Raw genomic sequence first — 27,697 nt, forward strand, 5'->3', positions numbered from 1 at the left:
GTGATCATTTTTTTATATCAATAAAACTTATTATTTATCAAAAAGTATCTTATTCTAAAAAAAAAAAAGCCTTTATTATTGTTTTAAATTCCATCCATTCCTTAATAAACTTGCAAACAAAATAGAGAAAATACAACATATTCATTTCCATTTCGTTCCATTATTTTATCCTGTGCTCATTGCAGTACTGTATAAAGTCCCAAATATAATATGCTGAAGGAAAGAAAGTGAGGCTTCTTATTATATATACCACTGCATTTTCCAGCTGAACAAACATATATACTGCACCAATTTTTTGGATGAGAAACTTTCAGGTGGAAAAATATTAGCCATCAGATGAAATGGAAAAGTAGTTTGCACGAAAATTATTTACAAAAAAGCGACACTATATACAACTAAATCACATAAGAGTAACATATTTTTCACTTGCTAGGCCTTCTGTCAACCATCTGATTGACCAGGCGATTGAGATCATTAGAAATTGAAGGTTTAGATGGAATGTCATGCTCTTTCACACACAATTTGGAAAGCTCCTTTGGGACCAAGCACTTATCCTCCAAATATAGCTTCTCTTGAACTCTTGGAGATGCAAGGATGACTTGCATTTCTGTGGGACTGGCTGCATATGTTTCCTGTACAGAATAATTTTCACTTTTTTCAAAACCATGTAAATAACTTGGTGGTAATGACAGTAAAAAATAAAAATAAAACAAACTAAGCCTTGTCGAATAATGTTTGAATAGTTTTGATATTCACCAATAGTTTAAAATTTGGTATGATTTGAGGTTGGATATAGATTCTCGAACTGAAATTTATGGGCCACTTTTTTGTGCGAACTATTTTGGGCCGATATTTGATATTAAAAAGAGGAATAGAGAAAAATAGGCTGAATTTTGATAGATAAAAGTGATACAACTAAGTATTAGTTGTAGGTCACAACTAGTATAGTTTATTATCATTAAATAAGGAACCTACGTTTAATCTCATATAGAGAGAAAAAAAAAAAAATTACTCGCACAACTGTATTAGTCATTCACCAGGAATATGACCAGATCATTAAGCAGCTCTCCTAATAATGTCTGACAATGTTAATATGAAAATTATGGCCTAACATAGTATGGACAAATATTTTAAAAAATGGGTTTGGAATCATAGGTTTGAAGTTGGTTGAGAAAAGAGAAATTAGTAATTTTTGAATGAGTAACATGAAAAATTAAATCTATTACTGCATAGATCTCAAAGAGTTTCTCCATTTCAAGGTAAAACAAAAACAGAAATGAAAACACAAGTGATGAAGCGAAGCTATATTTCTTTAAGTGCATACATTTTTCTCTAATTTTAATGAGAAATGATATGTCCACAATATTTTTACAACAAATCCTAAGTGGCAGGATGTTACTGGTTGTTATTGTTGGGGCAAAAAAGTAATCTTAGTGTTAGGTTCAAATTTGAACCAATAACAACTAACCACCTATGATTTGTTGTAAAAATGTTATAAAAATGTTGTGGACGTAGTACCTCTTAATTTTAATATTAGCGGGTTAAACCTCTCAAAAATAGTGGGTTAAGGTTTCGTTATAAAAAATTAAAATAAAAGAATAATTGGCTAATGAAAGCATGTGTATCATTGGATGATCATTAGCTCTCTGAGTCTCTCCTACTTTCATGCACGTCTCTCAACTTCCTCCTAAAGTCTCTCATGCATGTATATCGCTTTAACTTCTTACGTTCTTCTTTATCTTCTAACTGTCTCCTAAACTCTCTCGTGAATCATCCTTATGAGGATTGTTTTCTACTTCTTGGTATCTTCTGGATCGTAGTAATACTATTATTAGCTCTTATTGGGTTAATTAAATTACATGCCGAGAGCAATGTCATTCTAGTCATAGACTTTCTCAATTGTATAAGTTAGAGCATTTACAGCAAGGTTCTCAAAAAAATATAGCTTTTAGCAACTCAAAAATCTACTTTATCTTTTTTAACAACTTACTTTATAATACACCCAACATTAAAGATTTTATTTTAATAAACATAACATTAAAATAACATAAACAAACAAATATAATAAACACTACACATGGATAGACTCTAGAGAGAGAGAGAGAGAGAGGAACTAATTTAATAATAAGAGAAGAAAGAGAAAATAATTTAATATTTGTAGCAACTTGCTACAATAAGCTGCTACTAACAGCTCACTGTAGTAAGCTGATAAAATATTTTAAGTTTAGCAATATCGTTGTGGGGGTGTTTTTGTTTGTTTGAAGCTATATAATGACTAAAAAGCTACTTTAAAAGCATTGCTGTGATGCTATTAGGTTCTTATCATTAAATCTGATAAGTAAAAAAGTAAATATTATATACCAATAAGACATTAAAATAATAAAGGAAAAGGCAAAGGAGAAGAAACTTTAGTACATATATAGTTGGGAGTTTTAATCTTTTTTTTTTTTAAATACTAAATATTTTTAACACACACACATAGGAAGAGGGGAGAAGGTCTTAAAGAAACTTACAGTGATGGATACACAACACAGACTTTAAACCTCTTTAACTCATACATTTTTTAATTTTTAATGTGGAATTAATCCACTATTTATTCTTTTGAGAATACTAAGTATTTTTAACCCACTATTTTTCCTTGTTATAGTCATAGACAGCAAACCAATTAGTGCAGCATGTATTGAAACTTTGGCCATGCATTTATCATTAAAAGATTATAAAAATCCACTTAAATTCTCAAGTTAGATATACTTTTTTCTTTCTTTTTCTTTTGACGAGAAGTTAAATATACTTTGTACTCTTAAAATCTATTCCATTTATTTTGGAATATAAATGATTAGATTTTTTTATAATTTAATTTAAATAACGTATATTGACAAACACTGTTTAAATTATTGATAATATGACAAAAATTAATACATTCATTTTAAAAATAGATGGAAATGATTTTAAGACCGTGGAGATCTCAAAAATTAAGACCGTGGATAATATGACAAAAATTAATGCATTCATTTCTAGAAAGGTCACACAAATTAGCCAATATGAAGTGAACTCAAATTAGACACCAAAAAAATCGCTTAGCAGAAGCTAATTAAATGGAAAATGTCAAAGAAATTATTAAATGTACTATAAAAAAAAAAAAGCTTAAAAATTGACATGTCAATTAATATAACCAGCCTCATGGAATGATATACTAAATAATTTTTTTTAATTATATTTTATTTTGTGTTAAAAAATTAACACATCAAGTTATATATAAAATTGTAATGAAATTTATAATATCTCTAATGAAAATTACCTGAAATGAACCCATGAGTTCAAGAATCCCAACTTGTGCCTGCAAGTACTTGACATACTTGGAAGCAGCTTGAAGCATCTCAGCTGTGTTCATTTTAGAGCAACCCGGAATCAGCCTCCCTAGCTCTTGAGTCTTCTCAGTGATCTTCCTTCTCCTTTCTCGAGCCGCAATGCTCTGTGCCGACACACTTCTTTCATTCATTTTCTTTGAACTCTCAACATTTTGAGTGCAATCAACCTGTGGAATACCATACTCAGGCGGTTGAGAGAAGAGTTCAGGCAAAACCTCGGCCACCAGACAAGGATTTGGAACAAGCCCATCAAAGAAAGTTGGTGTAAAATCCAAGCTAAATTGATTTTCATGGCATCTTTGGCGTTTTGGGAATGAGTAGGGTTCAAAATTCTGTGGAGGTGTCAACATTTCAGAGAGGGAAATGTAAGGTTCACAAGAAGATGATAAGTATGGAAGCAAATGGGTGTAACATTCTTCAGGGTGTAGGAAACTTTCTTGGTCATATAGTGGATGAAGCAATGTGTTTTGAAGTTCAAAGTTGTTGGAATAGCTTAGGAGCTCTCCTGCTAGCTCTGCTTGTCTTTGTTGGAAACTAATCTGAGTGTTAAGGTGTTGAAGTGTTCCCAACTCTGTATATGTACTCAAGGCCATGATGGTAAAACCTGCAGAAGAGAAACAAAGTATATATTATCATTTAAACTTTGAACAATTACATAGCAAGCTAATTAACACAAAGTGAACAATTTTAGTGCTTAGTGGGTGCAATTCCTCTCTGTTCAAAATAATTTGCGAAGTGCAAAAAAATAAGAGTCTTTATAAGCTTAGCAAGAGAGAACAAAAGTGGTAGCAGAAGAAAATAGTAGCAAAAGGGTTGTGTAATATGTTGTATATTAAGAAGAACTTAGATATAAAAGTTAAGAAATAAGCATGACCGAGTAGGTACTATAAGTGAAAAAACTGAAACATAGCTAGTGAGAGAGAGAGAGATACTGTGTAGGGAAGTAGATGCTGTTTGTTGAAGCAGACAAGAGCAGAACTCAGAAGACCTTAATTTATTTTGCAAGTACAAAACTGGATAAACTGAGTAACTGACATCAACTTCACTGCCTAAGTGTGTTAATTATTGTACATTTGTACTCTGAGAGAGAGAGAGAGAGAGAGAGAGAGAGAGAAGTCGGTAATGGGTTGGGTTGTGGGTGGGTTGAGATAAATCCGGAAGTTGAGGTTTGGAGCGGTTAACTACTTGCGAGGAAAGCTAGGCCTTAGCTACTTCCTCAAAAACCGCCATGTGCTTAGTTTTCACCTTGGTATCCTAGGTGTTTTTATTTTTTTATAATAATTAATTATTATTTTTAATTTTAATGCTTTTAAAAATATTCTCTATTTTTTTTAAAAGAAAAGATTCTCTGTATAAATATAGACAATTAGGCATTACTTTGATATAAATCTAAAATCTAAAATTCTTGGATATAAAAAGAAAATAGAATCCAACCATGAATTTGTCAAAATTCACATTAAATAAAAAAATATATTGAATGGAGTTGTAAAATTCACATTCAACCAAATTTTTAGTCAAACTTTTTGTGATTTGACATTCTTGATCTTACATTGTTTTTACTTATTTGAGTTGATTATTCAGGATTAATTGTTCTTCTTTTGGCATTTTTGGCAAGTCCTAATTTTAGAATTTTTTTTTTAAAAAAAGAAACATTTTTATTAAATCCCAAACTTGCAGGATGGTCTTTATTTATTTTTTTATATTTTTTTATCAAATTTTTAATTTTTTTTCATTTGTTCGAACGATTCAATTAGGAGGCATACCCTAACAAATAACACCATGGAATTTTTCTAACATCTAAAACTCATACAAACAAATGTTTTTGGTTAAATCTATGGTTTACAGAAGTTAAGCAAAAATAGTAAAATTAAATAACAAAAAGCTAACTAATGAAATCTATATAGTTAGGAATACAAGCAAATTCATTTATCTTAGACTATAATCTCAATGTTATAATTAGTGATTTGTCCATTTTATTTCCGTTTGTGTTGAAGTTTTCAAAATTGCAAATATTTTAGACAAGGTTTTTTTAAAAAAAAAAAAATTGTATTATGCCAATTAATTTCTAGCCATGTTCGTTAAAAATATATATTGTCCTTGGTATGGAAGATTTTCTGTTTTCATTTGAGCGAGGATGCATTTATGGTGTCCAAACCTGAATTTTCAGTCCACATTATTTGCAAATTATAATAATAATTAACAAAAAGAAACCTTACATTATATGTTCCCGAATTCTTAGAACTCTGAGGATTTCCCCTTTATATGTCCAAATTCTAATTTTTTTTGGCATCACATTTATTTTTTTCTTAATAGAGGGCATCAAATTTGATATCAATATCATTAAAATTATGAAATCTAAAATTTGTACAAGTAAGACATTTTTTTATTATAGAAAATGTAAGAATTATAAATAATCACGGATTCTAGATAGTAGGTAAATAACAATATTAGGTTGCAAAAGTTATATTGTTGTAAAGGTATTGATGATTTTTTCAAACTCAAAAATATAACCATTAACTAGGTCTCTCTTTTTATACGAAACAAAGGAAGAGAGAAAACATAGGAGGCAAAAACGGAGAGTTTTGAGGTCCGTGTTCTTCCACTCTATCGTCTCTACATTTATCTATCCCATATATATATTCCAAGTACTTTCTTCTTTTTCTCATTTCATTGCCATATTTACTAGGAATTAAACTCTTGAATTCAATCAAACAAACTTCAAAATGGCAACAACTACTGAGATCGATGGAAAACATGTAGAGCAAAATTTATCCAAGGATGTTGAAAACAAAGATGTCACAGTGGCAAATGTGAAAGTTGAAGAAAATGGAGAACCAAAGAAAGAGGATGTGCGTGAAAACGATGGGTTGGTGACTGAGAATACAAAGAATGTAGCTGAAGAAGTGAAAGAGACGGTGAAGAAGGAAAATGGAGCTGAAAAAGGGGATGTTTCACCATCTCCTAATGTTGAGAGGAGTTCTTCTAAGAAAGAGAGCAACTTCCTCTCTCATTTGAAAGTGCATGAGAAGAAGGCTTTGGTCAAGCTGAGAATGAAGATTGAGGAAGTTATTCGTGGGAAGGCAGGGACTGAGAATACAAAGAAAGATTATGAAAGATTGGAGAAGACAGATGAAGCTGAAAAAAAAGCTGTTTCATCACCACCTCCTACAGTTGAGAAGAGTTCTTCATTCAGAGAAGAGAGCAACTTCTCTTCTGATTTGAAAGAGAGTGAGAAGAATGCATTGTCTCAGCTGAGGATGAAGGTTGAGGAAGCAATTCATGGGAATACTTTATTGAAGGGGAAGAAAAAGAAAATTGAATCACAAGCAAATGCAACATCATTGGAAAAAGAGAGCAAAGATAAAGAGAAACAAGAAGAAGAGAGTGGCAATAATGTTAAAGAAGAAAAAGCTGAGAACAATGATGCCAAAGAGAGCAAAGAGTCAAAGCAAGAAACTGAAGAAAAGAAGAAACTCACAGAAGAGGCCGCAAAGGAAAGCACCCATGTGGCTGTTGAGGAAGAAAAGGATATTATTGATAAGGATATTGCTCTTTGGGGTGTACCATTATTGCCTAGCAAAGCAGACATTGCCACTGATGTAGTGCTTTTGAAGTTCTTGAGGGCTAGAGAGTTCAAGGTCAATGAAGCATTTGAAATGTTAAGGAATACACTTCAATGGAGGAAGGAAAACAATATCGATTCGATCTTGAATGAGAATTTTGATGCTGATTTTGAATCTCTTGCTTACATGAATGGTGTGGATCGCCAAGGCCACCCAGTATGCTACAACAATTTTGGGTTGCTTGGAGATCATGAGATATACAACAAGATACTTGGGACCCAAGAAAATCGTGAAAAGTTTTTGAGGTGGAGGATTCAGCTGATGGAGAAGGGGATTCAAAAGCTTGATTTCAAACCTGGGGGTGTGTGCTCAATGCTCCAAATCATTGATCTTAAGGACTCTCCAGGACCCTCAAAGAAGGAATTTAGGATTGCTGCCAGACAAGTGATTGTGACCCTCCAAGACAACTATCCTGAATTTGCTGCAAAAAATGTAAGGTTTTCTTCTCAATCATTAGTTTCATTGATGGTGATTTATGTTTCGCAATTTTCTGAACTAAATGCTTGTGAAGACCTAACAATTTGCATGCATTCTTCATAATTTTGTTTTTAATAAATACATATGAGTGATGCTATTAATCTTACAAATTCTATTATGTAGATTTTTCAAATCAATATGTCAATTTTTAAACACTTAACCAAAAAAAAAAAATTATTTATTATGTTATTGATATGACACCAATAAAATTCATTGTCACTTCATTTTGTAAGATTTATTCTAGTAAAATTATTAATAAGTTTAGCACTTTCTTTTTTTGATAACTAAGTTTAGCACTTTCTAATATATACACTTATGTATCCATGTATGAATATTTCATTCTTCTTTGGCCTTATGTCTGAAGATAGATATGCCCAATTCTTTGGATTTTGCTGAAACTTGTTTATTAATGTATAACATCACAAAATTTTCCTTGCCAACTATATGGTCTTATATCAAACATACACATTTTCTAAAAGTTTTCCAAGAATTTTCATCTTTTTGTTTGACTTCCAAATTCTAACAAACCCGTTACATTTATCCTAACCAGTTAAGTTTATCCTCATATTAATTCTGCTGAGTTGCATCTAGATAGCTTATAATTCTTTTACAAAGCTGAATTTGCATATCTCAATTTACTGTCAATGCTACTAATGATGAACCACTTATCTTTGTCATAGGTATTCATCAATGTCCCTTTCTGGTATTACGCCTTTGGTGCCCTCCTCTTACCTTTCTTAACCCAAAGAACCAAGAGCAAGTTTGTCTTCGCTCGCCCGGCTAGGGTTTCAGAAACCTTATTCAAGTAAGAACCCTACAAGGTCTCTAATATCTAAGCTGACTTATTGATGAGTCTATTTAGAAATATTGGAATTAACTAAATGCTTCATTGCAGGTACATTGCTGCTGAGGAAGTTTTTGTCCATAATGGTGGGCTTAAGCAGGAAAATGAGTCTGAGTTCTCAGCTGAAGATCCCGTTAGGGAAGTTTCCGTCAAGGCAGGATCAAAAGAAAATATTGAGATCCCAGTATTAGAGGTACACACCGAGACATTTCTCTTTTCTATTTGGAAATCGTGATATATGAATGCCTGAACCTAGTATATTACTAGGTGGAGTCGTGTTTATTACATACACCTTAATGCATACACTTTTACACACAACTGAAAAAGAAATTGAAATTCTGACTTGAAATCATAATTGTGCAACAATATTTATCCTACTCTACCTCCATTAAATACAACTTTTCGCTAAAAGTTAATTTAAGTATAAGGGTGTATAAAAAAACAAGTGAGATTTTAAAATTATGAAAGAACTACCTGTAAATGCACCCAGATTCTCAACTCTACAACATACTTTTGCTCAAGTTAGACAAAGCATTAGAAACAGCTTTGTTAGTTTTTTCATAAGATCAATTCTATGACTTAGCAAGCAATTGTCCAACTTTGATAAAGGTTTTCGTTTGGTGGTATTAACAGGCTGGAACTACTTTAATCTGGGACGTGATAATCTTGGGTTGGGAAGTGAATTACAGGGAGGAATTTTTACCAAGCGATGAGGGATCATATGGCCTTATCATTCAAAGAGACAGGAAGCTAGGTGTACAAGAGGGTTCGATTCGCAACTCTTTTAAGAACAACGAACCAGGAAAAGTTGTGATCATTGTTGAGAATTCGTCACTCAAGAAAAAACGTGTTCTCTACCGATACAAGACCAAGAATATCTCCTCTTGATCTAACTATGCTTGATGAAGTTAAAGTGAAAATACTACATACTGTATTATCATTATTATTATTATTATTATTTTGCTTCGTTTAGTATATTTCTCAAAGATGAGATAAGAATATTTGGTATTATGTTTGAGGCTTGATATTGCGACTCTTGTATACTATTTTACATGTATAAAATATATATTATGATGTGATGAAAGGGACGCTCTTTCTCTAGATTTAACCATCTTAGATCACTAATATACCTCTGTGATAGATCTACTAGTTGAGAATTTTACACGTGTTTTTTTTTTTATAATAAAAAAAAAGTCTTGTAAATGAGCATTTTGATTTTTTTTTTTAAAAATATATATAAGGCCTCTATCCTATTTAAGAGACTGGTAGATTGAACATGTGACTTGTGACAGAAAATATTGTTCAAAGAAGTAGAACGATGGTAAAAATCACTAATAAAGGAGAGGAATTCTCGTAAGATAGGACACTACAAAAAAGAATTCCAAGACCCTAGCTATAATGTATGAAAATATTAAGAAGTAAATTAAGATGAGAGAGGGAAAAAATATAATATAAGCCCTTATTCTGATTGGGTTTTAACAGCTTACGTCTATAATCTATAATGGGAAGTTCAATTGACTACATCTCTACTAATTTAGCTATTATAAGACCTATTATGGTAATTAGCCTCATCACATGTGCTTTTTGCGTGCAATGAGGTTTTTTTTTTTTTTTTTTCCCTTTTTTTCTGTGTTATAGTTTTTCATTCATTTCAATTTAAGGTTTAAACATTTTCTCATTAATATTACGTATTTAGAATTTATAAGTAGATAAAGCAATTTGAAAATTAACAAGAGAGTAACCCTATTTTTAGGCAATGTTTTAGTGAGAGTTAAAATTTTATTTTTACCGAACTGTCCTTTAGTTTTGTCTTCACTTAAGCATAGGGGTGTAGGGGCATTTTTGAAAAAAAAAAATAAAGATCCCAAATAAGAAAAGCCCCTCAAATAGTAGTATTGATAAACCAACAATTATGTTTAGGTTTTCCAAATACCATCCAAACAAGACAAATTTAGGCTTTGTTTAGTTGGGGATAGAAAAGTTGGAGGATAGCATTCTAGTAAGTTCAAGCAGAAAACACTGAGCCCCACCAATTTTCCTTAAAACATGGTTGTTAACCTAAAAGTACAAATTTTACAATCTCCTCTTTTAGCAATTCATAACAAAATCATAATAAAAACCGTATCGGAGGTTGACTGGTTGAAGAATTGGTTTACTAGTTCAATCATCATTTTTTGAATTGTAGGTTTATTAATTAATTAAATAATATATTTTATAATTATAAAAAGAAATAAAAAAAAATATTATTCACATAAAATATATTATTACATCATATGACATAAAGTTAGAGAATAAAAAATAAACATATCATTCACATAAATCATCCAATAACCAAGTTATATAGTTCAAAAGTCTTGAAATAACATATCTCATAGAAAATCAAAATAAATTTTTAGCTTAATCATTAAACCCTAGAGATTACATGTTTGTGAGATGTTGGACTCTTTTAGCTTAATCATCTAACTTTTTAGTATGATAAATTTTGACTTTTTTAGTGTAGAAGTTCTTCTATTTTTGTCTCTCTTAAATTTTTTTTTTTATAAAGTTCATCACTTTATCACTTGCATATATAATTTTATCAATATCTCTTTATCTCTTTAGGTCTCAAACTCTCATCACTATCTCTTATTGTCTCCAATCTCAACTCTCATCTCATGGCGATATTGACTTTTACTTTATCTCATTAGTATTTTAGTCTTTAATGTTTATCATTTTATGTCTTTATCAAATTATCTTTTTAATCTTCAGTAGTTTGGTAAATACAGGTATTTTTTTTGGTTTATCCATGGGTTAAAAAGATTAACCCGTGTAATCTGTCAGTTTTACCGGGTTTGATAATGGGTTCTTGCATATTCGGTATTTTATACCGAATCATTCCAAAGAATGCTTTGGTTCACATTCTAACAGGTGGTTTGGTATGGTTTTTGTAATTATTCATTAAGACTTAAATACACTAGGAAAAAAAAAATACACATTTTTAAAATCAACCCAACCAAACACCCCAAACTATTATTTTCTCCTCTCTATCTCTCCCAACTAAAACGTAAAATCCACACAACCAAATCAACCCTTAAGCTTTCTCTACTAAACATTTTCACAACAAATCTTAAGTGGCAAGTTGTTACTGGTTGTTATTGTTGGAGTAAAAAAGTAATCTTAGTGTTAAGTTCAAATTTGAACCAATAACAAGTATCCACTTATGATTTGTTGTGAAAATGTTGTGGATATAGCACCTGTCATATATATATATATATATATATATATATATATATATATATATAGATATAGATGCTTTATGGTTCCGAATATATAATTAACATTGCAGTTCCTGACCATAGGATCGCGTGGCCTAATGGATAAGGCGCTCGCCTCCGGAGCGGGAGATTGTGGGTTCGAGTCCCATCGCGATCGTATTTTTTGTTTTCCACCTTTCGTCTTTTGTTCAGTGTCAATTACGGACTCCTTTTCTATCCAGGAAAGCCCAACCCAACCACTGATTCTTTATAATTGTTTTATATTTTTTTTTATACCAAAATTAAATATATGTATTGCATATTCGTTGAATATAATTCTAGCAGTACTAAGTATGCACACCCATAATAACTTAATTAAATCATAAGATTGGTTTTGTTCTTATTTGGTAAAATAGTTTACTATTGATTTCATAATTGCCATTCACATTTTTATCAAATATTATCTCTCCAGATGTCAAAGATTCAAATATTTGTGGAGAAAAGAAATGGGTAACAATATCTATTTGAAGCTATTGTCATGTAGTATTAGAGTCATTATTTTATTATTATTATTCATAACCAGTCTCTATAAATAAGTTATTATATAAAATAATTTTGCTAGCCTTACAAAGTACCACATAGAGTATTTCATCTCAAATCCTACGCAATAAATTTCATAACATCGAAAACGTTGTGTGCATAATCCAAAACAAAACATAAGAAAATTTTGGTACACTGTTGGTAATTTTCCTGGAGTTGATTAGTCTTAATCAGGATGTTATCATGATTAATAAGAGTTTACTACTTAACCAAGGTCCTGACTGGCCAACTAGGAGTTGGTATCACTGTTTGGGTCGTGACAATTTTAGTTTCTTATTTCAAGAAGTAGTTTTTCACTTCAATAATTTTTTTAGATAAAGGGCAAGACTTCTGTCAAGTGCATTGGATAAGATATGAGATCGATACATGTCATGTCCATGTCACATCTAATGCTCTAATGCATTGAATATAAGTCAAACCTTTGAATTGACTTAAAGAAAAAAACTATATTCTATTAAATGACTTGAATAGAATATGAAATGATAACTCTTTCTTGTTGATTTTATGAATAAATTTGAGCATTGTAAATAAATGGATTTGAAATGAGTAGATGTAATATATTATTTCAAAACATTATTGTTACAAGTCTTTATTTGAAAAAAAAAAATCTCCAAAACTCAAATTGTTATGTGTCATTAAATTTATATCTAGCTATTTAACTCTTTTTTTGTGTGTGGATAATTCGATAATTGGGAGAGGGATTTGAACATAAATGTCTCCCTTGAAAACACGAGAGATGCCAACCAGTTGAGTTATAAGACTTTTGACATATCTAGCTATTTAACGAGAAATTGTTTTTCAAATCCCTTAGTTTTTAAATGCATTCCAAGTGCACTTAACATCCATAGACTAAGAAAGATTTACATGTTGACCAATATTTCAAGTTGATATGAAGTTATTATAAACTGAATATATATATATATATATATATATATATATATATATATATATCAGGGATGAGAGAAGCATTGTGATTCAACTGATTGTACAATATTTACATAAAATAAGAATGAGTCTTTAGGAAATGGTTACAGTACAAAAATCCTTACAATTGGGAAAACAAAATGACTCATCTTTTGAATAAGAGAACAAGTATGGGAGCCCATGGTCGGTTTAACATCTGGAACTTGCAGCAGACCCAATTGTTAACTGGCAATTCAGAAGCAAAAGTGTGCACAGTCTCAGATTCTGCCCTGGATAGCAAAACCCAATATATATCTATTAATGAATATTCAACCATTAAAATTCTACGAAGTTCATAAGCACCAAAGTCCCTTATTGAAGGGGAAAGAGAAGAAGGAAAAATTTCCTAAATAATAAACAACATTAAATATTAATCATTAATTAATGGAGAGAACCTATGATAGGATAATATTGAATCATTCTTCATGGAACCTCACTCAATTTACCTATATATTGATGAAAGTTTATAACAATGAAACTTTCACCAAAATCATACTGATCTAAGGGACCTTAAATAGAAAGGAAAGCCACTAAGTTGGAAGGTTGCAGACGGAGTGCCAGAAATTTGTTTCTTTGGAATTCATGCTTAAACTTAATACTTAATTTGGCTAATAAAAAAAAAATCAACCATAAAGGAAATTATCTGAACATACAGCCTGTGCAAATTCAATTATATCACCCTAAAATAATATCTAATATTTGATCATATCAAATTGTCCATGTAAACAACAAAGCAAACCTTTCAAGTATGGTTTGTTACTCAGATGACTGTTTATGTCTTAACAAAGTAACTTTGAATTGTTCATTCTGCTAATTGGGAGCAGAATTACGCATGAGCTTTAAAATTTGGCCTTGACTGACCACATTAGCATGTTACAAGCTTCAGTCAACCAGGTTATGATAGGTGAGCCAGATATAGCACAGATCATTCATTGGAAACTAGCATAGTGAGCAAAAGAAAATTAATAACCATAAGAATCAACAAGAGAAGAAGTATCACCAGCCGCCAGGATGCCCCACATAAACCACCAAGCTGATAAGCCCTCCTGGCATTAGGATTCCCTTTGCAGCTTCTAGTGCAGGGAGTGTTGTTTCAGGCTTTGTAATTATTGTTTTGTCACCACCAGGAAGGTAACCTAAATTGAATGCAACAAGCCTAAAAGCACACAGGTCATCAATTTTTGCCTAATCAGGATGCATGTGTTGTTGTTCTTCATAAAATACAGCAATATGATTTACAATATTGCCATCTTATATGAATCCATAAAAGGTAACAAAATAATTATAATAACTAAAATTAGATATAATATAAATACAAAAATGGAACCAATTTTATTGTCTCCTTGCTTGTAGAATAGATACCACAGTTAATTGCTATAGATGATTGGATGTCTTCTTTCTAGATAATTGTTTAACTATATGATCATAAATGCAGTCACTATTTATTTATTTAATATTTCCCAGCTGATGTAAAAATTTCCACTGCAAACATGAAATTAAATGACCAAGTGAACATGCTGTACCTATATATATATATATATATATTAGGGATGCTATTTGTGGCAGCTACTCATGTGCTAGTTGTATCAATATTTATACCATGTTATTGCATTTTTATGTGTTCCCTACAAATCTTGGTTCTAAGCACTGTCTTAAGAGCTTGGATATGAAAAGTTTATTTACTGAAGCATAAAAGTATCTTACTGACCTCCACTATAAGTTGGATCAGAAAAGAATAAAAAAGGAAAGCCAAGAAGATGTGCCGGGGAAAAGGAGAGGGAAAAAAAAAAGGAACTAGCATGTTTACTCGCTAATATAAAAATACCTATATTGGAAAACTGCCTTTAAAACAAAGTGAAAGTGCTATGGACTGCAAACACATGGTGTGTGTGCGTGTATAAAAATATTTTGATAAGTATGTGCGTGTATATGCGTGTGTGTGTGTATTGTAGCACCAACAATTAATTTCCCTTTAATAACTCCATCATAACTCTTCAATTTTAAGAAGCAACCTCTAAAGCCTAATGATGCAAGTGAGATGGCCTGAAGCTTGAAACCATAACTAAATTCTTCACCCTCATATTGTTTCAATAAATGTGTGTACTAAAGTTGGAGCATCTCAAATTTTCAAATAATTGAGTATTTTTTTGAGGTCCTTATGAAGGTAAAGATTGTAACAAAGTTTCAGTTGGAAAAGGTAAAAGCAAATAGAAAGTAAATTTGTATTTAATCAATTGAAAAACTTAATAATATTCATCATGTCATCGCTTATAAACATAGAACATTTAAATAAAGATTGTAAGAAACTTGAGTCATAGTAAGTACCTCACAGAGGCCTCTGGAACAACTTTGTCCATTTTACTGTGGCACATGGGCAAGAATTTAACAAGCCCTTTCTGCACATGTTTGCAACTCATAAGCAATTGCACTACAACTTATGAAATTACAAATGCAATTACTTTTTGATAAGTCCTAAAAATATACAACATGTCTCCAATTCCTAAAGACCAGTAAACTATATCATATGGTATAAATGGTGCAATTATGATACATTTAGCAACGGTTAAACAGTTTGATCAACAATATGTATGTAAGCTTTGTTGTTCATAATTACAAATATTTAATGGGCATTTCACCATGTTTGCATCTATATGAGCAATTCATTTTTTCCCCTTTTCTCTTTTTGGATATCTAAAAACCTTATTCTCTGTTTCCCCTTTTCACAACTCTTACCTGATCTGATATTGAGGGAGATGACAAGTGAAAATAAAAAAGGATAACACACAAAGATCAAATTCTATTCTTGTTCTCCAGTGAACTCCACAATTAAAAACAAAAGGTAGATCAAGGCCAACGAGTACTGTTGTGAAACTATCTTTTTTTATATAAGTAAATAAGTATTTTATTAAACAAGACTAATTTGTGTACATGAAAGTGAACACAAAGAAGTCTAAAGAATTAGAAAGGTCATGCATAGAAAGAAAGTTATTCTAAAAACTCAAGAATGGAGTTGCTATGAGTAAAGCCCCACACATGAGACCAATCAAACAACAATCTAGCAAATAGCTCTATTGATTGTATCCATGAAATCATTTATATCCTCAAATGTATGACAATTTAGTTCCCACCACAAAGTCCACATCAAATATAACAGAACCAGACAGGAATTGGGGTGGGGGAGGGAAGGGGGGTGTGTTTGCTAAGTTCCACATCTCTGATTAAACTCAAGTACAACAGTTGCAGGAGTCAGGAGGCTGTTAAAGAATTCTTAGTGCTCCCAAGACAGGCAATTTTATCCTTTTATCAGAGAATTTACTTCCCACCAAATGGCTATTGACAAATGAAATTAAACAAATAAAGAATTTTAATATATCCAATCAATATTTGGTAGAATAATATATCTAGTCAGCATACTACATCAGGCCTTGTAACTGAACATGCAGTCTTCCAACATGTGAACTGAGGTTGAACACGTAAGAGAACAAATCTTGGTAATCTCCTTCATTACTAAATATACTGAATGCAGAATGCCTCATCAACAAGACAATTGACATTTCTAAAAGCACTGAAAGTAAGTTTAGTGGCCCATCAGGGCATTATTACATTTGGTGTCCCCTTCAGGTAAAGGTAATAAATTTGACTTCTGAGATTATTCACCAATAACAAGCTGCATACATATATACTTAGCACACTAAAAGATTCTTATGTGCTATGGAATCAGATAAATTCCAGCTGTGGCACTCATGCACTACGGTCTGTGGATTAACATTAGACAGTGGTAGTAATGTAGTTAGAACTGAAGTTCCATATATGTTAACTGAAAATGGATTACTTCCAAAAAGTAAAAGATGTTATGAGATAATGGCACCTCGTTTGGATTAAGTGATTCTTCTAGCAAAGAAGAAGCATTTTCTAAAGCACCATTCTGAATATCCATTGCATAAACACATCCCCTGGCTGATTCATCAGCGACCATTTTGACCATTGCTAAAGTATCATAACCATTGCCACAAGTGGCATCAATGACCGTATCCCCTTTCTGGACAACATGTTTCCAAACCCTGGTAAACATAGGCAATAGAAAATATTTGATGCCTGGTCACAGTTGCCTGAAATAATATGCAAAATACAAATGTAAATGCCCCAATCTAGAAATGGCACAGAACAAATTGGCCCAATAATTCACAAACAAATATTGCTCAGAGACTAAATATCAATGGGGTTTTTTAATAGCTCAAGCCCGAGCCCAACTTGAAAATGGCTCATCAGGAGCCTGTAGAAGCTCATTGTAAACAGAGTCAAAGAAAGTCCATAAAACAAGCTCATTTCATGGGCCCACCAAAGCACAAGCAGCATTCAGCTCATAAACATAAGCATAAAGACATTTTAATTGCAAAAGAGCTCTGCAATCATCTGTGCCAGTTTACAAAAAGACATTTTAAAGTTCACCACTAAATCTAGAATGCGAAATTATTTCCTAGAAAGGAGCAGTTAGTCATAAATGACAGCATGATCAGGTGCAACTTAATCTCCTTGTAAAGGATGAGCAAATCACTTGCAAGATAGGAAGTGAAGTAAGCATGGAATATGCATGGGAAGAATCTCATCATTGAGTATGCCATTAATTATTCAACAAAAGATATATCGGGACCTTAAAAAATGGCTTCCACGAATTGTTGATTAACAGAAAGATAAGAAACTTGTAGAGAGTAAGCCAACAAACCTAATGTTCCTATTTATGCTTACATGAAACAAAAATTCATAAAAAACTTTATACACACATGCACATGCAAGCACACACAACCCCAAAAGCTAAAACTCACATCAGGTGCTTTGCATTCAATTTGGTACAGAAAAGATATTCTTACAGAAGGTTGGTATTTATCATTGTAAAAATTTTATTTTCTCCAGTATTTATAGTGCACTTATATATTTATTTCAGTTTGTTGTCTTCTATAGGGTTTCCACTATGATGCTAATAATTAATCAAAATTTTGCACTTAGTCAATAAAGGTTTGGTATTTTGAACATAAAAAATCAAACTTTACCACATTGATCAATGTAACTCTTACCATTACATATAATATCCCATCAAGTGATAATATATTAACATAAGCTCATCCATTAAGAATGTCACCACTATTTATATCCAACAGAACAATTGCAGACTAAGCATCACAAAAGAAAGTCTTTTAACCATAGATTTTTGTGGCCAAAGTCATTGCACTGAAGCAGTAGCGAAACCACAGCCACTTGAGAACAAGAACAAAAAGGTCAAAGAACCCATTTTCAATTTTCCAAAAGAAAAAATTGTCATATAAGTTTCAAAACAAGTACAAATTAATCCAAACTAAAAAGGGTTTTTACTTTAAGTAAAGAATCAAACAGAAAACCAAATATACAACAAAATAAAACCAATATTTCAGGGAATCCAGTGTATAAGTACTTACAAGTGAGCAACTTCTGTTGCCTTCTTCTTCCCAAACACATAGCTCCCAAGAACTTCCTCCATTCCTACATCACAGCATTCACATTACAATTACTATATGCCTAATATTTTATAACGATTGCTCATCATTTTACAAAAAATTTATCAAACTTACTACAAAACCCAGATTTTATAACTACAGTTTCATGCAAAAATCCATCAAAATAGAAGCAAATATTGAATTTTAGCACAAAACCCAAATGGCCAACCACCATTAATATTCTGTTTTGTCCTCGAAAAATTGAAACACACCAAAAAAAAAAAACCATTTTTGTCATATTTTAAAAATTTTCTCCATTGAAGTCGCTATCACAAAATACAGAAAAAGGAGTACCAGAAAGAGCAGAATCATGTGGAGTACGATTTTGATAAGAAGCGTATCCATTCGGCTCAATGGGCCGCTTCACACAGAAGCAGAGGTTTCTGCTGCTACTATGCGAAACGTTTCTTCGAGAAGAAAGCGAGAGTTTCTCCACGAAACCAATAAGGGGTTTCGAAGTTACAAGCGAATGTGAACAACAAAGTCTAAGCGATAACATCTCTCTCTCTCTCTCTCTCTCTCTGTGTGTGACAGAGTCTACAAATTTGGACTGAAAGAGTGATAATTTGAAGCTTAAAAATGTTTTTTTTTGGCTCTGAAAATGTTTTATTTCTATACTCAAAATTTAAAAAAAAAAAAAAAAAATTTATCACAAAACTATTAAAAAAAAAAGTTTTTTTTTTCATTTATATTTTTGGCCCTAAACTATAAAAAATCTATTTACAAAACTTAGGAATGAAAAATAAACTTTCTAAAATTTATAGACGAAAAACAAATTTTTGGTAAAATTTAAGGACTGTAATAATATTTTATTTTATATGAAAGTAATTGTCCACGGTATATTTGACAAACTCATCACGCATTCCTAATAAATTGAAACTATCTTTAAATTTTTTTTTAATGTATTTTTTAATACAAAAAGCACGTGCTCACACGCGAAGAAGATGAAATGAGGTTCTAACATAGGCACAAATATTTGAGTGAATACATGGCTCATAGTATGTTTCATAGTTGTCGATGTGATAAAAGTTTTTAATAGCAAACAATAAACTAGTGCCAATGAGTTCACATAATATTCAATAATAATTTACCAACTTAATTGTTATAAACCAATATTTTGTGCCTAATATTAGAGACATCGCTCACATTCTTTTAGAGATACGAGTGATTTCTATAAAAAGTTTTGAAATCAAATGTTTCAACTTTCAACCTACAGTTTGATTTGATTGTGACGAATTTTATGGCATAGTGTTTATACGTTTTCCAATTCAAAAAATCTGAAGTTTCAAAATTTCAATTTGTAGGGTTTCAAAGGGTAAATGGAAACAAGATTAAGGTTATAAACATTTTAAAATTCCATAAACTAATTTTTAAGATAGGATAGAATTTCAAATCTATTGCATCCATTCTATAACAATTAATTTTTATCGTTAAGCCAAGACATCAATTGAATTTTAGTGTAGGTGATGATTGAACCATATATCTCTTATTCAATAACAAAGTATTTTATCAGTTGAGTTAGTTAGAACCTACAAAATATTTTATCAATTGGATGTGCATTATTGCGGCTGAATTGAATTCTATGTAACATGTTATCTTTTTGTAGATGCATCCATAATGAAGGATGAATGTACACATGTATACTTTGTAGGCAAAGGTTGCAAGCGGAATCTGGTGTGACATTTGGGCACATTCACAAGGTAATCTTCTTTGAGATTACTATTTTAGCTGCATATATAATGGAAGACAATATCAATACTTCTAAAAATTTCAATTTTCAAGGTATCATCCACTTCCAATGAACTGTGACTTGTCATTCATGAAGTAATAATGATCTCCTAATAAGAAATAAATTTTAAAATCAGAAATGGAGAGATGTAAACCAACTTTTAACTTATAAATTAATCCATTCTTATTCAAGAATAATAGTAGCATAAGTATAGTGATTTTTTATTTTTATTTTTGGTTTCAGATGGTAATCCATTTAAGTTTGAACATTATTTACAGGGAGTCATGCTTCAGAATAATAGAATTGACAGATTGACAAATGAAGGCATTAAAAATTTATTACACCATAAGAAGTTTTACTTGATTCTTGATTTAAACTACAAACTGCTAAATTCTACTGAGCAAGTGAGCATAGAGATATGACATCAAAAGAACAAAATTTAAAGAGCCAAACATATTCTTTGCAAGTTGTCGGGGATGTTTTTGCGACAAGGGCCAAAAATGTGATATTAGCCCAAATCTCCCCTTGGGTTCTTTAGAAAAGTTTATTTGTGGAGAATCAAGCCTAAAATTCTAAATGTATAATGAACAAAAGGCTAATGAAGCCTTAACAAGAGAGAAATCAAAATGGCATAATTAAAACACAAGAAAATGCTGAAAAAATATACAGGTCCGAAATTTCAATCCACAATTAGTGAAAAAAGGAAATTGAGAGAGGTTGTGAGAATGTTTCCTAGCTCAGTGGGTTTTTGCTCTCAAGTTTTTGCTCTATGGGGAAAACGTGGTTGGTTCATTTTTGAGTTGAAGAGAGAGTTTCATATAGAGTTTGGAGTGATGCTAATGACTATTTTTTGAGTAGTGGAAGAGGCTTTTATCCCTTATGATACTAATTTGGTGTTTTGGCTTGAGTTGCTTTTGTTTAGGGAAGGGTTTGGCATGCTTTTAGCATGACTTTGAAAATAAAGTGGTTGATTCCATTAACTATTGTTTCCTTGTCATTGTAGGCTTTTGACAGCTGCATTTGATGGCTACAATAGGCTAGCAGATTAGTTTAAGGTCAGCTGTGTTTTTTTGGGTGAAAAAGAAGATATGATAGCAAAATTAAGTTAGGGCAGAAACTTTGGGTCATAGTCAGCCAGAGCATAAAAGGTCTTTTGGGGTGAAAATTTCAGGTACAAGACCTCTTCCATGAGCCTGAGGTGCTACCTGTGTCCCTTACCCACTTGGTAACACACATGTGTTGGGCTCATGCAAAAGGTTTCAAAGGAACCGACTCATATTCTCCAAACCACACTTCCTCAATTTCTCCAATAAGTTGCATAGGCTTGGGCCATGCTTAGAAGAATAAAATAACATATAAAACATGAATTGAGCTCACAAGAAAGTCAGGCTTGGTTGAATCAGACTTGTAAAAATGTATCGCAAAAATGGGCATCAACATTAGCCCCCGAGCACGCATGGCGCTTGTGGCATGCATGTGAGTAGTAGTTGATGTTTCCCATTACTTGTAGATGTTGCGGATTTGGGAATTAGCATACCCAAACGCTCTATTTTTTTTTGAGAAAATACGAGTCGATGGAGCTCATTTGTAGATATGTTGCAATATTGAAGCCTTAAGAATTCAAGTTGTAACCAAATGATAGGTCCAACCTAGAATACTCCTTGCCTTTCACGCCCATACGTAGCTTCAATTTCTTTGTATGATGGTTAAGCGCCTTTAATTCCAGTGTCTTCTCACTTCTTTTTGGCTTTCTATGATTGTATTTTAGGAATAGCATTCCCAACATAAATTGGATGAGTGGACTCAGGCACTTGATGGTTAAGGGTTCCACCAGGGAACATCACTCAATCAATACTAGCCCATGTCCCTATATAGCACTATATGTACAATAGCACTTAAATAAAATGCCATAGCCTGCTTTTCATGACCATGTAGGTGATCATAGCTCCCTTCATTTGGATGGTACATGGCTATAAATCCCCTCATTTGGCTTTGACTTTTCTCCAACCTTTTTCTTCTTAGCATATCTGATATCACATGCCACTTAGGGTCCGTTTGGATAGAACTTATTGCTGAAAACTGAAAACACTGTAGTAAAATAATTTTTAAATGTGTAAATAATGATGCGAGACCTATTTTTAATAAAAAATTGATAAAAAAGTACATGAACAGTGCGCGCACAGTACGCGCACAGTGCACGCACTGCGCACATGTCCCCCTCTGCAGCAAAAAAAAAACAAAAAAAAAAAAGCAAAACGTGAAAACTGAAACGTGGAAACGCAGCCGCTGAATCCAAACGCCCTCTTAGTCTTAACTTTGGCCCCTTTTTTTTTTCTTTTTTCTTTTTGCTTCGGTGGCTTCTCACACTGCTTTGCTCTCTTCTTTCTTAATTTATTTTCTTTTCTTCTAACGCCACATCGGTCTTTTGGAAATAGAAAGGAGAATTCTTCATGGATGTAGAGAATACATAAACCTCTTCAGCGTGGAGGTAGGGGAAGCAAAGATTTATTTATTTAAATCAAACCCTTCAAGCATCTTCAAATCTTGCGACAACCACTCAATCCTCCAAGGAGGTGAGATGATGGTGGTGAAATGGAGGAGATTGTTGTTGGTGGAGAGCATAAATTTGAAGAGCTTAGCATCATCCACCATTCCAAATGTTGGGATTTAGTTGGGACAAAGTGCTGCTGCCGAAGAAGAGAGGAAACCCATCGACAAAGAGTATAGTTGTTACATTGATGATGTTGGTGGAGGTTTGCGATAGATTGCCGCCATGGCCGCTGGACAATCTGTACCAATTTTGGCTAAGCAATGTTATCGACGAAAAGGAAGGAACCTTCATCTCTAATGGCCTGTTTGGAAGTTTAGAGAGGGAGGAGAGTAGAGGAGAGTAGTGGAGAGGAGAGTAGAGTAGAGGGAAATGATTACCCTTTACCTTGTTTGGATGTTTTTAAAATTAGTAAGGGAGAAGGGAGTAATTAGTCCTTCCTCTTTGTTTGGATGTTTTAAAAATTAGGATGGAGAGGAGAGAAAATGATTAAATAGACAAATTTACCCTTATTTGAAAATAAATTGCAACATTGGTCTATGATTAATTTGTTATATTAAATAATTATTTAATCAACATTTTCATTCCATCAAATACCACTAAAAAAAAAAGAGTATAAAACTACTATCAACTATTATAAAATAATTTTTATTACCTCAAAAAAAAATTATAATAAAAAATCAAAAACCTCCTCCAATTTCCTCAACTTTCCCGAGAAACAAACACTTCACTCAGTTTCTCACTCCCCAAACAACTTGGAGCTCCTATCCTTACTAGACATTCAAATCATGTTTCTAATTGTGGAATAGCAAACCGATTATATAAAACATCATCACACAGTTTCTCACTCCCCAAACAACCGTTGGGATCCAGCTTGACCCAACAGAGCCGTTTCGTCTTGGGACTCGGCTACCGTCGCATCGTTGGACGCCAATGAATGTCCCTCAGCCTGGCACGGCGTCTCCTGCAAAGGCGGCAATGGCGTAGCCTCCGGCAATGTCGCCGCTATCGTCCTTGAAGGTCTCGCACTCGCCGGCGAATTGAAGTTTCACACCCTCAATGAACTCAAAGCACTCAGAAACCTCAGCCTCGCCGAAAACAACTTCACCGGCCGAGTCGAGCCGTTTCTTAACACGATCACTACTTTGCAGTATTTGGATCCCGACCCGGATTAATGATCTCTGGGGATTGAATTTCTCTCAAAACAACCAATGGGTTTCCAATCGGGTTGGGTTTCTCATTTCTTTGGTTGCTGAGAAAATATTGGATAGAAATACTAAATTTAGTAGAAATTGTGTTTGGTTTGTAAGAAAGCACTGGGAAGATTTGTCATTTGTAGTGTTAAATTTTCTTTGGAAACAAACAAATATTATTTATATAATCGGTTTGTAATTTTGTTAATTTAGAAAGGGTAAATTGAAGAATTCATTTGATAAATAATTTATCTACTCTACTCTCCCTCCAAATCTCTCCAATTTGGGGGAATTAAAAATGAGGGGTTAGAGGTAGTAGAAACTCCTCCAAACCCCTCCAAATCCCTCCCCCTCCATCCTTAAAAAACTTCCAAACAAGGTAATTGGATTACTTTCCCGCCTACTCTACTCCCCCTCCTTTTTTTAACATCCAAACAGGCCATAAGGAGCGAGGTTTTTGTTGTAAGAGATTGATGTTGAATGTAGCGACAAGATGTTGAATTTGTTCTTTGTGCAAGTTCGATAAAGTTGGATGCAACGCTCACCTTGGTGAGCTAATATTTTTTTTTGCCGATCTCTCGAATGCATTTGATGACATGTTGAATGAATAGTATCATTGCTTGTGTAGGTTGGCTTTTCCTTAGGAGATCACAAAAATGCCGTGAGGTTTCGACCCATAAGGTTGAGTCATTGTAATTGAGGCTGAATTTCATATCGAAGTTGACTCTCCATTGATTTCAATGGTAGCAAAACATGAAGATCAATTTGTGGTACAGTTGGGCTCGACCTTGAGTTGGTCTTTGCGTTGGAAGTGAATTGTCCACATTGTTTGCTGTAAATTTGGATGAGCAAATTGGAAATGCTTCAATTTTTATTTACTTTATTGTTGGCCAATTTGGTGAGATTGTGTTTGCCAAGATTAATTTTGATGGAGTTGTAGTCATGAGCGATACTGCTGGCCAACTTGGGACATCGTATTTGAGATGGAATGGAGCAGAAATATCACCTAGCAATGTAGTATAGGGGTGTGACATAGCTGCTATATGTGCCGGTAGCCCCCAGTAGTGTGTTCTCGTGGTGAATGCCAATAAAAGTGAGAATCAAAAGTTGTTGTCGCTTTCAAATTGTTGTAATGGTAAGGAGGCAGTAGGTTGAGACACCATTGGGATAGGTGTTAACCATAGGACACTTGAAGGTGTTGTTGAATGTGCAACGTTGAAGATAAGGTTATCATAGCGGCTTTCCCTCTCTTCACTCAAAGCATTATGCATTATAACGTGTCCTTTTTAAAGCTAACGAAGGTAATTGAGTGTTGAAAAAGCTTAGAAACTTTCCCCTATGCAAAAAATATCATGTTTAGAGTACCATTGTTTCTTGGTTCTAAAGAGTGATGAGATCAGCCCACATCCCTAACACTTGTTTTAGCCCAAGTAGATTGAGATGTGGTTGGCCTAGCTAAAGCACTGTTAAGTTACTTGTTTAGCCATTTGATCATTGTAATGCATCAAGTGTTGACGTTATTGAGTAAGCAATGCATTCCACGGCTTTGTAACTAGAAATTGTTGGTGAAGCCGAGATTAATGATTCCATAGAGTGTTTAATCTTTGATTAGGGTGCTGCCCATTCATAACAGCCCTTGCATCTTGGGCCGTGATAAGGTAAAATAGACCATAATGGCATGCGATGACGCCTTGTAAGATAGTTGTTGTGTATATTAAAAGTGATCAGGGAGGAACTTGTAAGCAAGTGGGAGGTTCTTCTTTGCTGTGTGGCTATAAAAAAATGTTGCTCAATGAAACATCGTTGTGCCTACATGCTTTTGCTTGTGGCGATGTCGTAGCTATCATTATTCACATATTGAAGATGGTGCACATGCAGCAGCTTCATTTGTTTGAGAACAAAGCCATCATTTTTTTTTTGGCAAGTCCAAATCTGCTATGGCAAGGCAAAACTCACTGCCACCCCTTCTTTTCATGCCAATAGGAGTTGCTAAGTGCGATGCTTCTCCATTCTACATAGAATAAATGTACTTTGGCATATTACACCATTGTTGAGTAAGAACTTGTAACTCACCTAGTAAGTTGCATACCTTCTTCGTTTTCTTTTCTTGGTTTCATATAATAGTATATTGAGCACATCATACTATGGTTTCTTGTAGGATGATCTTGGCTTAGGCAATTTTGGTGTCGTTGTTGGGACTTGCATCCACGAGGCCAATCTCATTACCAATCTCATTACAAATGGTACCATGGCTGCTGTTCATAACTTTGAACCCTTTTTGGTCTATTTCTTACTAGCCTTGGACATTTGATGAACTTGTCGTCTTGCTATCTGTGCATAGGGTCAGGTTGTTTTAAGTTTCGATGTTAAGAGACAACATCATAAGTTGCTGTAAAATTGAGTGCTTAAGTTGAAATTGAGTCTCTTTTGTCTAGTCTCATCACTCCTAGCTCACCTCAAGAGGATTGCAAGGCTTCTTTGGTTGAGTTTGGTTAGGGAAATATCAACAAACATAAAGCTTCCCTTTTTAATGACTTGAGAGTGGCTGTGGTAATGAAAATGCATAGGACTCAATTGGTCCTTTGGTTGAGAAGCGACTATTTGAATGAAAGAGTGTCGCCAAGAACTTGATTGAGGATAGGCCAATTATAGAGTTTATTCTCTACCACCTTTGCTGCATTGTCGATACATGGTTAAAGTGAGGCTTGAAAGTTCAACTTGCATATCTTGGCAACTGAATTGTTGGGAAGAGGCAAAAACTAGCAGCAACAAATTCATAGAGAGAAATCGCAGGCTAGTGTTCTGAATGTGAAGGTTTCAGATATTGTTGCAAGTCTTGATCTTCTTTAAGTCTTCCCTTTCTTTTTTGCTTGTTTTCCTTTTGTATTCATTGAAATTTTGGAAATGTGATTTGGTTGTAATGTGTAATAGGGACTGCTGCCTTGGAAACATATTCTTTGTATTTCGCTTGTGCAGACAGCCCATTTATGTGTATAGAGCAGCTCCTTTGTACTAGTATTTTGTTGAAATTTTGAGCTTATGTTGTCATGGTTAGTAGATACAATTTGTATGTTGTACAAAGAAACACATATATGAAGTTTTAACATGTAAGTTTAAATTTTGGAATGAAAAGAATAATTTGCACCTAAAAAATGTGAATAGTTTGCATAGTGTGCCTTGTAAATAGGTTTGCACTTTTATTTAATAGGCTATGAGCATGTTTTGCTTATGATTAAGTAGCGTAGCTTTGACAAGTTGTGATTGTATCACCACATGAGAATGGCTCGCCTATGTATCGATGAGTTGTGTACTTCGTCCTTTCGAGAACAACTCGTGTTGACAAGATGTGAATACTTGTCTATTTAGATATCTTGCCCTGACTACTTTTGTATACTTGGTGGCTCGGAAGTAACTCGTGTTTGACTTGATAACTCGTGAATATGTCTTTGCCTTTGCTTGGGCAAGTTAGTAGACATATGGTTTGGTTGCTATGCTGTTGCGGGTAGCTATTGATGCAACGTACCTTTTGCTGTCTGTTCACCATTTTTTAGCGCTCTATTGATGGGTAGATTGTGGTTTCGTAAACAACAA

At 33.2% G+C, this 27,697-nt stretch overlaps 3 protein-coding genes and 1 non-coding gene across 5 annotated transcripts; 2 read left to right on the forward strand and 2 right to left on the reverse strand.

Annotated features, from left to right (window-relative positions):
• Window positions 1-422: 422 nt before the first annotated feature.
• Window positions 423-3,961, reverse strand: LOC142615936 (transcription factor bHLH52-like). Its single transcript, XM_075788840.1, has 2 exons — window positions 3,299-3,961; window positions 423-632 (listed from the first exon to the last, which is right to left on the reverse strand). The coding sequence occupies exons 1-2, from the start codon at window positions 3,959-3,961 to the stop codon at window positions 423-425; spliced, it is 873 nt and encodes a 290-aa protein (XP_075644955.1).
• Window positions 3,962-6,091: 2,130 nt separating this feature from the next.
• On the forward strand, window positions 6,092-9,200 carry LOC142615026 (patellin-4-like). The gene is made up of 4 exons (XM_075787682.1): window positions 6,092-7,423; window positions 8,149-8,273; window positions 8,364-8,505; window positions 8,946-9,200. Exons 1-4 carry the CDS (start codon window positions 6,092-6,094, stop codon window positions 9,198-9,200), a joined length of 1,854 nt encoding a protein of 617 aa, XP_075643797.1.
• Window positions 9,201-11,650: 2,450 nt separating this feature from the next.
• TRNAR-CCG (transfer RNA arginine (anticodon CCG)) lies at window positions 11,651-11,723 on the forward strand. Its single transcript has one exon. It is a non-coding gene; the product is annotated as a tRNA-Arg (tRNA).
• Window positions 11,724-13,113: 1,390 nt separating this feature from the next.
• LOC142615299 (tRNA (mnm(5)s(2)U34)-methyltransferase, chloroplastic) lies at window positions 13,114-19,158 on the reverse strand. 2 transcript variants are annotated; one of them, XM_075788037.1, is made up of 6 exons: window positions 18,931-19,158; window positions 18,559-18,622; window positions 16,977-17,169; window positions 15,434-15,504; window positions 14,109-14,264; window positions 13,114-13,333 (listed from the first exon to the last, which is right to left on the reverse strand). In XM_075788037.1, coding segments are annotated over exons 1-6 (690 nt in total). In that variant the 5' UTR covers window positions 19,136-19,158; the 3' UTR covers window positions 13,114-13,332. The 2 variants fall into 2 exon arrangements, with proteins under 2 accessions (XP_075644152.1, XP_075644151.1); XM_075788036.1 differs by having other exon boundaries at window positions 13,114-13,338.
• Between the last annotated feature and the right edge of the window lie 8,539 nt (window positions 19,159-27,697).

The sequence above is a fragment of the Castanea sativa genome, chromosome 11 (assembly GCF_040712315.1).
Source record: "Castanea sativa cultivar Marrone di Chiusa Pesio chromosome 11, ASM4071231v1".
Lineage (NCBI taxonomy): Eukaryota > Viridiplantae > Streptophyta > Magnoliopsida > Fagales > Fagaceae > Castanea > Castanea sativa.